General features: G+C 42.3%; 1 protein-coding gene across 5 annotated transcripts in view; it reads right to left on the reverse strand.

Moving 5' to 3' along the window:
- Nucleotides 1-15435, reverse strand: part of CSPP1 (centrosome and spindle pole associated protein 1) — a 97048-nt gene that overhangs the window by 1669 nt on the left and 79944 nt on the right. For 4 of the 5 annotated variants that reach the window (XM_084849362.1, XM_084849361.1, XM_084849360.1 and 1 more), the window contains 6 exons: nucleotides 14454-14599; nucleotides 12266-12400; nucleotides 10913-10968; nucleotides 9398-9464; nucleotides 6496-6605; nucleotides 5633-5783 (listed from right to left, as the gene is read on the reverse strand). In XM_084849362.1, coding sequence (XP_084705488.1) covers nucleotides 5633-5783; nucleotides 6496-6605; nucleotides 9398-9464; nucleotides 10913-10968; nucleotides 12266-12400; nucleotides 14454-14599 — 665 coding nt within the window. The remainder of the gene's footprint in view (nucleotides 1-5632; nucleotides 5784-6495; nucleotides 6606-9397; nucleotides 9465-10912; nucleotides 10969-12265; nucleotides 12401-14453; nucleotides 14600-15435) is intronic. The other variant, XM_084849364.1, reaches the window with a different exon arrangement.

Consider the following 15435-nt stretch of genomic DNA (forward strand, 5'->3'; position numbering starts at 1 on the left):
ATTATCAGGAAAGTCCCTAACAGCTTTTTGGTCTTTGTAACCTACTCTACTTCCGCAAAGAAGTATTTATTGGAAGATGCAAACAGAACTTTACCCTCCTATCAGTTAGCTTCATATGAAGCAAATCCACAATCAACAACAGAATCTGGCCTAATAATTTATTGCTTCCTGCCCTCCGCCCGCTCCCACTCATTCACCTCAAAGAAATGTACAAGAAACATTCATCTGTTATAATAGACAAGTGAGTTTGCACCAAAGGATCTGTTATGAGATGCATTTTAATACTTTTCCCATCAGCCCAAAGGCAAAAAACTCATCTACAATTAGTTTTGACATATTGAGGGAGCAATCCTATAGCCACTAGTCAGCAGCAAGACGGCCATAAGGTAGGTCGAAGCCTGTGCTCCGAGGTCAATACCCTGAGAACTGACCTCCCCCCCTCCCACGCTGCCTTGCAGGCAGCTCGGAACGACCCCATGCTCCATGCTTGGAAGAGGAGCGTGGAGCAGCCAAAACAGCATTCCAGGGCGGGGAAGGCAGAAATGCCGGTACGACACATCCTATGTGTTGTTCCAGCAGCCGCTTCCCCTGCTCTGCCTTCCCATGGTTAAACAGCTGAAATTGGCGGTCTACCCACAAATGCAGGACGGCTGAAGCATGGAGGGGATGATCCCCTCCATGCTTCTCCTGCCCCGCATTGGATAGGAGGTCACCACCTCCGTGTTCGGAGGCAGCCGCCTATCCCCATAGGATTGCGCCCTAAGTAGTAATATAGAGGAGACAATATCCCAACACAAATCAAAAGAAACTCGCATTTTCAATTAACATTAAAAAGTGACTCTCCCTCTGGGATGTTATATTTCTGAAAGGAAACAGATCAATGTATGTAATGCAAGCAATGATAATTGGAGGATGGGGGAAGCAAACCTTTTACTATCTACTTCTTTGATAATGACTACAGCATTCCATTTGAGATAAAAGAAATCACCTGACACTTCATTCTTCAGAACAATGTTTAGATAGCTTTTTACTGCTTCTCATCTGGTGAAATATGAAGACTGGACAGGAGTGGGGCAAAAAGTATGAATTCCCCCACCCTTCAAAAAAACATGGCAAGTATAATCTACTAAAAGGTGGGCACCTAAGAACTTTATTGGAAGTCTGTCTTATTTTCAGGACTTTTGCATAAATCGCAGACTCCTTCGAATCTGTAAAGAAAATAAACAGAGATTGCCCAGGAGTGCTGAAGGGATGGTGCCCAAATTCCAGAACAACCACCAGAGCCCTGCCACACACAATAAATTGTAGTAATTTCATGCCTCTCAGAAAAACAAGCAGGTAGTTACATGCACCACCATCCAGGGGCACCAGAATAAATATAGTGTACACTTCCCTGATACTGAAGTAAACGGGGTGGGGGGTAGTTTCCGTACATGTGGAACTCCCTCTTGAAGACTGGGAACACACATCTACTTATACAATGGGAGGGTACAGATGTTTTTTTTCAAAAGTAAATCCAAACTTAATGACACAAATAGTTAATCTATTATAAAGATTCTTCTTGAAATTGTAGCTTTGGGGATTAAGGGGTGTGTCAGTTTACCATGGCTTAAATTTCAAAATGGCTACATCCCAATCTAGAGAACTATAGGAGGTTACAAGTATTCCACACTGCCTACAGATAAATGGAGTCTACTTGTGTACAGGCATCCACATGGGAATGTATGAAGGACAAGGCATTGGGTTCTACATAAGCAGAAATAGGATTTTGGATGCACACCAGCTGTACTGGGTTTACATGGCTGTAAAATGAGTGGAGGGGAGGCAGCATCCAGCAAATAGGTTTTGTGCACCCAGTAAAACTGAAACCTCTTTCTGTATCTGCAGCATTGAGAGAATGGTATCTAAAAAGCATCTTCAAATACTATCTATATATCTATCGATCTATCTATCTACAAGAAACAAGAAGAAAAGCTGGCCAGTTACTCACCCTGACCATCACTTCCTTTCTACAAAGAAAATGTCAAAAATGAGTCCAGATTTTGGTGATGCAAAATGCTAACCTATCAAGAAAGAATATATATTTTGGGAAAAGTCTTTAAAACACTTTTGTTAGTTTCTGTATGGCAATGAAGCCTGCAACATTTTTAACACTTATTGGAGGAAGGAATCCTTATCAAATTTCCAGATGACACAAAAGGGGGGGGGGGGATAGTTAACACATCAGAGGACAGGAATAAATTTCAAAATGACCTTGATAAAATGGAAAATGGCTGAAACTAACAAAATGAAATTCAACAGAGACAAATTTAAAATTCTACATTTTGGGGGAAATGAAATGCACAGGTTTAGGACAGAGGATACATGGCTTGGCAGCAGTGCATGTAAAAAGGATCTTGGGACTATTGTCAAATCACAAGCTGAACTGTCAACAGTGTGATGTGGCTGCAAAAAAAGACTAAGGTGATTTTTAGATGCACTATAACAGAACTATAGTTCCCAGGTGATGGAAAGTAATAGTCCCATTTTATTCTACACTAGCCAGAAGTCACCTAGAGGGCTGTGTCGAGTTCTGGAAAACACACTTTAAGAAGGATATAGACAAACGAAAACAGGTTCAGAGGAGGGCCACGAAATGGATAAGAAAAAATGTCCTACAAGGAAAGGCTGAAGGAACTGGGCATGTTTAGAATGGAAAAGACTGGTGGGAAACTTAATAGCACTCTTTAAATACCTGAAAGATTATTACACAGAAGAGGGCAAGACTTGTTCTCTGCTGCCCCAGAAGGCAGAACTAGATCTAATGGGCTTAAATTACAGGGGGGTAGATTTCAGCTGAACATTGAGAAACTTAACAGTAAGAGCAGTTTGACAATGGAACCAATTATTAATGTATGTATATGGATGGGTGGGCAGGTGAGAGAGCTCTGTCATTGGAGGCCTTCAAGCAGAGGCTGGACACCCATCTATTGGGGATGCCCAGCACTGGATTTTATGCATCAGCCAGGTGGTTGAAGCAGATGGCCTACAAAGCCTGCCTGACGTATCCAACCTGCAGCACACATGAGAGTTTGCAGCAAATGTGTAGTAGCAGGAGAACTTGAGGACCTATCTGTGGTATAAGCATAGCCAGTGGCCACTCTAAAGTAAAGCTCAGAGCCAAAGAGAAGGCCACAAGGGAACTTCGGTGGGCTGCTGCTGTCTCCTAAATGGCTCCCCCCTTTTGTTCTTCCTCCTTCGTCCAATCCCAGGGTGGCCAAGCACACAGAGGAGAGGAAATTCGGACACTATCCTTGTTTTTCCCCAATCCCTCCAGCAATTTTAAGGACTGGCAGTCGTGACGCATGAACATGGATTGGAACAGGTCCTTGTAAACCTGTCCTCCACCTCACATTTTAGGATAAACTTTAAAATGGCAATGGCAATAACTGGAAGACTAAAGAGAAATGGAGAGATAATATACAGAAGGGACTTCCAATGGCCAGAATCTGGTCCTCCTCCCTGCCCCCGCCCCACTTCATGCCTCCCTATTTGAGCTCCCCTGGCATTTGGTCTATATTAGTACATTCCAGTTCATGAACCTTCTTCTGCTTGTCAATATTGTTGTTAAAAAGATTACCAATTGAAATGAGATTAGTTCTTCCTAGGAAACATCAATATCTCCCAGTCATTTTGAAATGACAATGCAGCACGGGACTCTTTTGCTATGCAGTTGACGAAAGGTGGCTTACCGGTAATTGTGGTTCTTTGAGCAGGCATTTGTGCATTCAGACATGAATTCTGCACCTGTGCAAACCCTCATTTGGAATGTTCTAGAGCCAAGCCAACCCTTTTTTGGTAGGAAGCCCTCCTCCCCTCCACTCTCAGTGCACACACTCAAAGAGTGTGGTTCCTACTCTTCCACTCCATTCCTAACAACTAATGCAGTGGCCCCAGGAACATTTCCAGCAGAGACAAAAAGTGCTGGCCCTATGCTGGTATCTGCAGCAGGGATGACGGGTGGGTTGGGTGAATGGACAGATGACCAAAGAACCACAGTTACAGTTAAGCAACCTGTTCTTCTTTGTGGTCTTTGTGCATCACACATATGGGTGACTGACATGCTATATTCCCTGGAGGAGAGACAGGTGCCTCCAAGTGAGCCCAGAGACAAAAGTACTACTCATCTGAATGTAGTATCCCACCTGGCATGGTTGTTCAATTTGTAGCATGTGAGATTGGAAAGCTGGGACAATGTGGCAACCCAGCACCAATCTGGAAGGGGAACAACCTGTAGAAAAGGAGTTGAGGAGGCCACCGTGCTGGTGGAATGATCCCAGACAGTTATCGGAATAGGTAGTTTTGTCAATTCATAATGTAACAGAATCAGCAACATGACCCAGTTAGAGAAGTGCTGGGAAGAAAAAGGGTGGCCCTTTTTCTGCACCCTCTCATAAAAGATGAGGAGCCAGGGGGCCATGTGAAAAGGGGCAATACTCAACAAACTTCAAAGGAACGATGCAAAACCTCACTGGGCAATGTTAGGGCCGGGAAACATGCAGGAAATGTTATGTCCTGGTTGGTCTGTGTTGATCTTTTGACAAGAAATAAATGTCCAGATGGATAGCCAGTTTCACTCGCATGATGAATGCAGGTTGCTTAATTGTAACTGTAGTTCTTGGAGGGGTCATCTGTGCATTCACACAAATGGGCTCTGTACCTGCGCCGAGTCGCATTTGGGAAGCTTCTATAGCTGAGGAACATCTTTGGCAGGAACCCTTCCCCACTGTCCACTGCGCAGGTCCTAGGGGGTTCCCGCCTGTCCCCTCAGTTCTCTTTCGACCACTATAGTGGATAGTCTGTTCAGAGGTTCCTCTCTGTGGGAAAGAGAATTGCAGTGCTTTTTCTTCTGCTGCTGCTGAGGACATTGTTTTTTCTTGTTATTCATGTGTTCTCCTGTCTTCACTCTCGTTCCATCAAAGAAGAAAAAATCCTTTGTCGTTTGTCTGTCTGTCGACCGCGGCTATCATGTTGCTTATGGCCGCAAAGCCACCTTTTCGTAAGTGTGTTAAGTGTGGGAGTAAGTTGCCCCCCACTGACCCTCACTCCCTCTGCCTTTTTTGTTTGGGTGAAGGCCATCTACCCGATTCCTGCTCCCTGTGCCAATTGTTTACTAAAAGGCATGAAAGAACAGATCGGACAGGCTTAAGGAAGAGCTGTGAAGAGCATTACTGCCTATGGATGCAAAAGACGTGGCAGGGTCTTCTGCAAAAGACAAAGCACAGGTAACTATGTCTTCACCCGCACAGGCACAGAGCCCATACGTGTGATGCACAAAGACCACGAAGAAGAACTGGAGGTACTAGCCACTGAGAATGACACCTTCCATGTCAGCAATCTGAGGGAGCATGTTGTGAAGGGCTCAAAGGACTTGGACATTAATGCTCCAAGAACCACGGAACCACCATACCAATAGGATGCCAGCAGTTAACATTTGGACCCTTTTAAGCACTAGCGCTGCTTGCATAGGCAATGTTTGCTCATTTCACATTTAGATTATTCCACCCTATGTGGAACTTCATTCTCTGAATATGTGTTGAATCCTTGGTTTTGTCAATAGCCTCTGTTTCAATATCTAGTAAAAGGACCATACCTATATGAATGGCCTTCTTTCGTAACTCATTTAATCTTTGCAGTCGCTCTTCATTTCTGGCTTTCAACTGATCTATATCGAGACTAGAACTTGAGTAGAGAGAGCTGTTGTCAGGTTGTGGTGGTGGAGTCACCCTATGGGAGGCATCATCCTACAAATTTAAGGAATCATGAGTAACTGAATACTTACGGTATATATATCTGCTGAGGAAACATTAAAAGGATGTATACATAAAGTAAATCTATACACATTTCCCCCCACAGAATCAACATACTAAAATATGCATCACGGTATTAGGAAATATTCACATGAATACTACTATACTAGAGCGAAATCTGCTTATTGAACTTGTCAGATACTACCTTCTCCACTGCCTACCCCACCATACTTTTGTTACATTAAGCAGCTATTTAACTGCATGATACAACCTGATTCTTATAATGGCCTTCAACCCCACGCTAATAATAAATGAGGTAGGCTGATAATGGGCAGTAAGAGAACAGAGTATCTTGTCAGTACAACTGGTATTAAAGCATCCAAAATTTGTCCACTGTCAAATTCCATATACTGGGCTGGATAAAGGACTATTATTTTGATTGAGTACAGCTGGATTTTTCATAATTGCAGATATCTCAGCACCTTATATCCTCATAACACAGTACTCGTAGTCTCCCACAAAAAAAATGGAACTAAAAAGGCATATCACATATATATATAATGGCCCTGATCCAGATACAATTAGTTGTACTTCTGTCCCATTGAAAAAGAATGGGATAAGTTAGTCACAACTAACAACACATTGATTTCAATTAGGCATAACTGCAACTCACTTTAGTTGAACAAGATGCCATGAATTTTATTACCTTTTTCTTCTCTCGCCTCCTTTCTCTTGCAGATACAGGTGGCGGTGGTGGAGTTACATCCACATTGAAGTTATGTTCTTCTAAAGTAGGAAAGGTCTCACCATCAGTACCTAGGAAAATATTTTTTTATAAATTGGCACAAACTAGGATTTTTAAACAAGATTTATGGAAACAAACTTAACTAAGCTATGGGTTATGTGCTTTAAGCTCCACAAAGGGCTTATGAGGAGGGAGGTGGGAATCACCAACAACCTTCAGAAATATCTCACTAATTCTAGAATAGCTTTATTTAGCTCTCCAAATATTACTGTCCCACCATTATGCTCACATTTCTTTTGTTCCATGTATCTTACATAATACTGAAGCGAGCAATTAAACCACAGGGCTTTTACATGGAAGGTTGCAAGCAGGTGTGTGGTTGGCAGCTACATCTTAAGACTGAGGGTGCAATCCTATGCATGTTTAGACAGAGAAAACTCCTAGAATTTTGCTGGCTGGGGAATGTGGGGGTTGTAGGACTTTTTTCTGTCTAAACGTGCATAGGATTGCACCTTAAGTGAGTGCCATAACAAACAGGTCCTGCCTAAAACTATTTTCACACGTACACCATTTAAATTCTCTGCAGAGTTGCACCTTGGGTTACAAGATATGTTTTGAGCCAGTGTGGCATGGTGGATAGAATATTAAGACTTACACCAGGGGGAAAAAATGGTTCAAATCTTTGCTCAGCCATAAAGCTAACCAGATAACCTTGGACCACTGCACTCTCTCTCAGCCTGAACTGCTGCACAGGGTTATTGTGAGGATAAAACATGGTATATATCATGTATATACCACCATGACATCAATGGAAGAAGGCTGGCATAAAATTGTAATTAATATATAAATCTTGTAAACAAAACTGTAGCTTGTACACAATGCAATAACTCGGTCCCAAAAGTATTGAACATGAACATGAACTCTATCTTTATAGCAAGCAGAGATGCAGTATAGCTGCAGGACTTATAATTTATTACTTGTTACATTTATATCCCACCTTATTTCCTCTTGGAAGGAACCAAAGGTGGCTTACATGGTCCTCTCCTCTCCATTTTATCCTCACAACAACCACATGAGGTAGGTTAAGCTGAGAGTCAGCGACTGGCCCAAAGTTAGCCAGTGAGTTTCACAGCCAAAGGTGGACTAGAAGCCCGGTCTCCTGAGTATCAGTCCAACACTCCAAAACTAATTCATAACTTAAAAATAAGGAAATGCAAACCTTCTTTTAAGTGTCTTCATGTTCCTTTTTTTGATCTGCCTCAAGACCTAAAGCCTCTATAGCAGAGGTGGGGAACCTTTATCAGTCCAAGGGCCAAATTCCAATGTTGAAAATGTCTCAGGAACCACATTCCATCTTTGGGCATGGCCAATGGCAATGTGCGCACGGCCAAAAGCAGGGTGGACAGGGCCAAAATGTAATTGGTACCAATTTTAAGACTGCTCAGAAGTAAGCAGAATAAGCCTCTGCATGTCTACTCAGAAGCAAGCATGAGCAGCATGTCTACTCACAAAAAATCAGGACAAGCCTCAGAAGGAAGCAAGCAAGACTAAATCACTCAGCAGGGAAAGCCTCTTATCTACAATCAGCAGCTGGTTGGAGAAAAGAGGTTTTCCCTGTCAGGAGAGCAAGTGGGGCCTGGGGAAGAAGCTGGTGGGTTGGATTGGGAACCCCTATGGGCCCTATCCAGCCCACAGGCTGAAGATTCCCCATGTCTGCTCTATAGAGATGTGGGTCTTATATAACACTGATCAGCTTCTGTAATATCTCCATGAAGAGAGATGCATGGAGACCCTAAACTGATCAGATATAGGGAAGTTCTGTTATGCCATATATTAGCCGCTGTACTTCATACCTTTCACTCCAGTATGCCCACTTAAGCACTCTGTTTCCAAGGAGACTTAATGTTTAATTCTCTCCCCTGTCTACCATATTACCTCCCTCCAGTTTGATTTAATGTTTTACAGCTTCTTAATCAAAATTATAGATACTGTAATGAGATGTGGAATTGGTCTAAATTATCTTTCAGGGATTCCTTACAGCCTTGTTTCTAAGGCTGGAGATCATCTTGTTACTCTGGCTCTGGCAGTGTGATAATGTACCCTGCTTTTGTCAAGGAGCTGTCTCTCAAAGAATGGGCTTTTCCAGAAGGAGAGCATATTTTGGGAATCAGGGCTTAGCTTCCCCCATCCCTGTGGGAGATCATGCCAATTCTTCTGTGAAGAAGCTGCAAGTTCAGTTTTTGAGGCAGACAGAGTTGCAGCTTAGAGACTCAAGAAAGGTCAGAGTTGGAGGATCTCTTTGGAGCTCTGAAGGATCTGAGTAGCTCTCTAGAAATCTGATGGGAGAGCAGAAATGTGTTGGAGTGTTAATGCTGTGAGCATCATCTTATGCTCAATGTGTATATATGTGTAAATACACTGTATGTCACAAATACACCAGTCAGTCTCCGGTAACCTCCTCCCAAACAAACCCTGGGTAAAACATTTGCATCCCTGAGTTCTCATCACTCAGAGAACTGGGGTGCAGAGGCCATAAGAATACAAGTACGTAAAGCCTGTGTCACCAAATGTTTGAACTCTAGAAAAAAAGTCAATGCTTCTGCTGAAACCCAGGCATCTTAAATAGCGGAAAATTAATGCTTCTCACCTTCACTACTATTCTACCACCTTACGCTTTTCAGAAATATAGGAAGATGTATCTCTCTCAAATGACATATGTTAGTTTGGGATAAGATACCATTCACCAAGGTGTGGAAAATGCACTTTAGGCTAGCATCAGCGGAATCCTACAGGATGAGCAATTCTCGGCAGCAGTCTATCACATGCAAAACTATACGCTGAACAAGCACCACTGAATACTCACCAATAAAAGCACTATCAGATTCCAAGAGTGAGTTCTTCATAGACTCATTTGACTCATCATCCCTGTCCTACCAAAGAAAAGCAACGGAAAACATACGTCAGGTAAAAAAACCCCTCTTTCTGCAAAAGAAAGTCTAGCTAAATTAAAGGGAGTTGTGAAAGTTGCCAGACTGCCAGTTAGTAAATCTATTTTTACAGAAGGTTCTGCAGTTTTTCCACCTGTCCAAATCACAACAATAGTAGAATTGTGAAAGGTAGATGCTGAAGGCAGCAGCCTTTCAGAATGTTAATTTGAATAGTTGTATTTCACATGGGTGTGCGTGACACTCGAGTAATCTAGCCTTATTTCCTAATATAAGATCGCTAAAGAAATGTCACGCTGAAATGTGCGTAAAACAAAAAACCCACTTTTTCTGTTTATGTCCTGTTTTTGTCACCATATATTAGACACAGCTGTACTAGTAAACAGAAGCTGCATTCTGTAAGCATATACATGTTTTTATTGCCATTGAAAATAACCCCTCCCTCCCTCAGCATAAAGGGTGTTTAAGAGTATGATAGGGGAAGTCTCACACACCTGTCCTGTCTTCAGAGGTTATAATGATTCTGGACAATGCTCCATCAGAAGGAGGGAGAGTCAGAGTTTCAAAAACCATCATTCCCAAGCCCAAAATTCCAGCCCACATGTGGCTTGGGTTGCTCTGTGCTAACTTTGCGTCCCAAGTCCTGGCTATTAGATGTACCTGAATTACTTGGAACATGTTTCATGTCTCCTATTTGATGGGAGATACATACAGAATGCCCCATCTTAAGGTTCTTCTAATAATCAGGTTATACTGAACTCCATGTATATCAACGTTCAGCTCTCACTATTGTGGAAATGCTTCGGACTATTTGAAGGTGTACTTTGAGTCCTCTCTTTTATGGGAGAGAGGTTACAGTGCCCCATCTTCAGGTTTCAGTGGGCCCTGGACTATGTGTGCCAACTTTCAGCTTTTTATGTCCTGTGGAAGCGCCTAACAATAGGCAGCTAACGGAGCTGTTTCAAAACTGGTGAGAGGGGCTCCCAGCCAGCGCCAGCCTAGCTCCTGGATCCTACATTAATTGAGGTTTCCAAGTAGTCTTTAAAGGCATCATGAAAGGCATGCATAGCACTACCCTACTTTGCTTGTCACTGTTGTTGAAGATGGCATGGGACAGGTTGAGAGCAGCCAGCATAGAAAACGTTGGGGCTACATTCTTTAAGAAGAGCACATTATTTTACTTAGAGGAGGGTTTTAAATGTAGAGAGAAAGGTGACTCTTCCAGGTGTTATGAATTAGTACATGCTCATATTTCAAGACGAGGCTGGACAGCCATCTGTCAGGGATGCTCTGACCTGGATTCCTGCATTGAGCAGGGGGTTGGACTCGATGGCCTTGCAGGCCCCTTCCAACCCTACTATTCTATGATTCTATGATAAACTCACACACACCTTTGGAATGAAAACAAAGAAATCAGATCTATTTCTGCTTACCATTCCCCTGCCTCTTGATTTAAAGCCAGACACAGGATCATCAAAATCTAGGACAGCTATTAAAGCAAAGGAAGTAAGCAGGAAAACAAAGTTAACAAAACAAAGCGTAACTGAACTGTACAAAAGCATAATATAACACGTACGTTCAGTGACTTTAATAGCTCTTATCATTATTAAAGCCATACATAGGCTCACACCAACAATAGCCATAGCTACTTTACAGAAAAATGACTGTGGCAACAGCCATAATTATGTAAAGTCAGATAAACATTGTTGTGGGAAGGGAAATAAAGTAGAAAAGTGTAGAAGAAATTATCACTAAACATGCACTATATTAACTATTTATTTACCAAATTACACAAATAAAACTAAAAAGAGGATTCAAGTATATACACATCTATATTCTCTCTCTCTCTCTCTCTCTCTCTCATGCACGCACACACACACGTACATTTTAGTTTGCATTCTTGATGCCCTGGCTCACAAGCTACAAGAAAGCATTGAGAGGAAGATTGCCCTCTGCCATTTTCCAAATGAAAATTGAACCTCCGTAACTGCTATTTGCCCATGTGAATGAAAACTTACAGGCACTCATAAATCTCAAAGAACATCATCTATCTTAAGTGAAATAATCTGCATGCAACAGCTTAATGCCCTCAATCAGAAACCTCCATTTCCCCACCCCCTTTTAAAAAAAATGTTGTTGAATATTCAGCCAAAAAGTTCTGCATATCTCAAAAGTTTGTATACTGCACTGTGAACATTATTTTATTGGCTCTGCCATTCAACAGCTCATTTTTTAATGTTCCTGTTTTCTTCACTTTGTGTAGTTCCACATTATACTAGGGCTAAGAACACTGGTGGAGGATCCTCTTTGCTATGTTTTGAGATCCCAGCTATCTATACATTAAAAACTGGCCCTGAGATTCCCATGAGAACAGGCTGAGGGTATCTTCCAGGAAACAGCATAACAGAATCTGGACAAGAATCACAAGAATGTGTGGCGGCTTTGCCCAGATCATCAGGGGAGTGGCACAGAGTTGCAGGGGGGGGGGGGGAGAGAGAGAAAAGGAGTATGACTTTTCAAAGGGTGAAAAAGCACCATAGTTTTGGCTACGTTCATATGACAGAACTCAAGGCTGACTGGCCAGCTATTGTATGTATAGCAACAGACATCTACTAAACTTCCACAAGACTGTGAATTTGACCTTTTATGTTTTATGCAGACCTGCATGTATGCTGAAGGAAGCACTAAATGCAGATTAAGCCTCCAACTGAGGAGTACCATAGTTATATTAGAAAGATAGCCCATATAAGCCACACCCAGATTTGATCAAGTCAGTCGTAGCTTACCTTCTGCATTTCTCCTCAATTTTTTAAGTTTTTTTTTCTGCTCCCTGAGCAATGCCTGCTGCTGAATGTCCAGAGTGTCGTTATTGGTGGGAGGATCAGGATACATGTATCTCGTTTCTACTCGTGTATCTGAATCTATTATATAAATAAAACGTTTAGAAATCTCACAACTTTTTCTTCAAGGTGGTCAGATACATTAGCTTCATTCCAATTAATTCTGCCTAGGATGAGAAAGTGTTTTCCTTTCAACTGGAAATTCTAAGGCACTATGGATAATATGCACATGAACTTTTTACATAGTAGCTTTCTTGTGCATTGACTATTTGAGAGGATTTGCATATGGACTGATGAGATGGACTTTTTTTTAACTGAACCAAGTCTTGATTTAGAAACACACTGAACCAAACATCTAACTGCTTATCAAAGAAACAGTAGTAATTTTATTTTATGTAATGGACTGGAGGCCAGTTGTGGGCTATATTACTAATTTTAGGGATATCGTCTTCAACTTACATATATCCATATTTGATATAATTGTATATGGAGGTCTTGTTTAATCTTGTTGTACTGCCTTTTTCTTACTTTTTTTTTGTACTTTCAATGTATTCAGTCATTATTTTTATGCAATGTTTAATTTTTATATTAAACATAAACACACAAACATGTAAGGTTCCTCAGTCAACCTTCAACAAAAACAGCTGAATGGGGACTAAGCATGCTCAGTGGATGCAGAGTGTTTCCTAAGTGTTGGAAAAGAAAGAAGAGAGGGGTAGGGGAAAAACGGAGTGAATGGGGAATGAAATGGAGTAACATCAAAGAGGGCATAGCTGGCTGGAACTCTGAACAGGAGTACTCCATACTGCAAGATTTTGTTTCTGGTCCCATTTGTGTCTCTGAGAGCAGGTTCTCCTTCACCAATATCAAAAAAGAGCACCAGATGATCACAATTACTTTGTTCGTTAAATATATTGATAATGCCAACAACCTTATTCTGTTTGAACCAGCAAACATTCAATATAATGTGTCCATAATGAAAATCAGCACACACGCTTGAAGAAAAAATGAACTGAAGTTCAATGTATACAAATCCATTGAAAAAGTAAACAATTATTGGACTTCAACACCTTAAAAAATCCTAGTATCTACTGGGCCTTATAGGGATAGATGTAGACTTAGACATACTTAAAATAGATCCACTGAAATCAGTTGGATTTTAGTCATGACTAACTGAAGGCTCATTGATTTTAATAGGTCTACAGACGTTGCAAGCCTCCAGCATGCCCTCAGCAAAGTAATGCCAATGGGCCTCCTGCATGCATATGACCTCGGTGCACCCCTCCTCGACGCTACTGCTGCCACCGTGTCAATCAGCCCTCCCTCCCTCCTTTTTAAAACCTGGCAGTGGCAGTGCAGGAGCAGTAGTGGCAGCATGGGGAGGCAGTGGTGACAGCTCCTTCTCCAATTCTCCTCCTCCTGGCCCAGCCAGCCCAACCGGCAAAAAGAAGTGCCACACTAGCCGGCACTTCTGTTAAAAAAGCATAATTTTTTAACCTGAGGTTTCAAGAAGCGGCGATTTGAAACAATCAGATGCTGCCTTTGAGGGGCAGCCAATTAGGGCACAGGGGTGGTCTTTTCCTGTGCCCTCATTGGCCATCCCCCACAAAGGCAGCATCTGATTGGTTCAGATCGCTGCTACCTGAAACTTAAGGTTTAAAAGCTCTGTTTTAAAATGGCACAGTACAGGCCCTGAGGCTGCAGCTTCATCTGGCCAACTGACCACAACATTTCCTTTGACCCTTGGGGCTGCTGGGCAAGGGGACAGAGAGGGGGAGGAGCAGCCACCACAGCAGCAGCAGTAGGCTGGCCCTGGCAGCAGCTGCAGCAGAGTCAGGGCTGGGCCCTTTTCAGTGTCTGGGCCCTTGTCCACTGCCCACCCTTGCTGACCCCTGGCGCCAGCCTGCATCTCCTCTAAGTATGACCAAGTCTGGATGCAGCCCATAGTTTTCTATAGCACTGCACAGGTTCACAGCAACATTTTATAGACGGGACGGTCACAGCCACAATGAAGCACTAATGACAAATACGTTACATGGTAGTCTAAGCAGCTTCTGTCCGTAAAAATAATTCTTTATAGGTGAGGAAATGATTGAAAGTTACCAAGACCTCATTAGCAAGACCTAATACCAACCTTTGTATTTAAGTTCATTAAATTCACGGATATTTTGTACATTGATAGTATCAGCAACATCCTTTGATGACGGTCGCCTGACTGGAGCTTGCATACGAAGTCTAGCCATCTCAAATACATCCATGTTGCATTTATCTTTCCTCCTACTAAAAATGACCAAAATTATGCTTTTAAAAAAATAACGAGTTTCAGAAATATGCAAGCTCGTTTACAAACAAAAACAAAATTAAAGTTAAAGATCTGGTGAGACCTTCATTTTTAGGACTAAAATGAAACAAATAATTTCCCAGCTCCTGTAATCTCGAGGAAACCAACTAGGGAAGAAATGCAGAAGCCAAATTTAACTAGTTACAAAATGTTCACATAATACTAGGGGAGAACAATTCTATGGCAGTGTCTGCGGGGACATAGGATAGTTCAAATTCCTGGATCCGAGGTCAGAGACAGTGCTTGGACCCAGGAGTCTGAGCTCCCCGTTCCTTCCCCCTCGCAGCTGGCCCAGAGAGAACCGCATGAGCTGCCTCTCCGAAGTCACAAGCGGTTGTTGCAGGTCAGTCTCTCTCAGCAAAAGCATCCCAATCACCTCACAGAGTGAGGAAATTAACAATAAACTACATTATAGGATCGCCACAAGCCTCCGCCCTAAAACTGCAATATGGGCATAATATATTTTAGCCTCACCCTTCCCCATCTACAACATGGGAATAATAGAACTACACAGCAAATTAGGGAGTCCTCATCTCTCCCACCACCACCACCCAGTTTCCCTGGAATGAGGCACCATGGGCATGACACAACACAATACACACACTTAAGTAGGGCCTATAGAGACTGCACACACAGATTTTGTGGCAGGTGTCAATTGTGCACTTTGGTAAGTTAACACTGATCTTTGGCATCAAGAGAAAGATGCACAAGCAGCAATCCACCCAATGGCCCACCCACTAGCCAAACTAGTGCTTTCCTAAAAACTTAAAAACTG

The sequence above is a fragment of the Heloderma suspectum genome, chromosome 4 (assembly GCF_057233095.1).
Source record: "Heloderma suspectum isolate Gila_16-S chromosome 4, 16-S_ref, whole genome shotgun sequence".
In the NCBI taxonomy this organism is placed as follows: Eukaryota; Metazoa; Chordata; class Lepidosauria; order Squamata; family Helodermatidae; genus Heloderma; species Heloderma suspectum.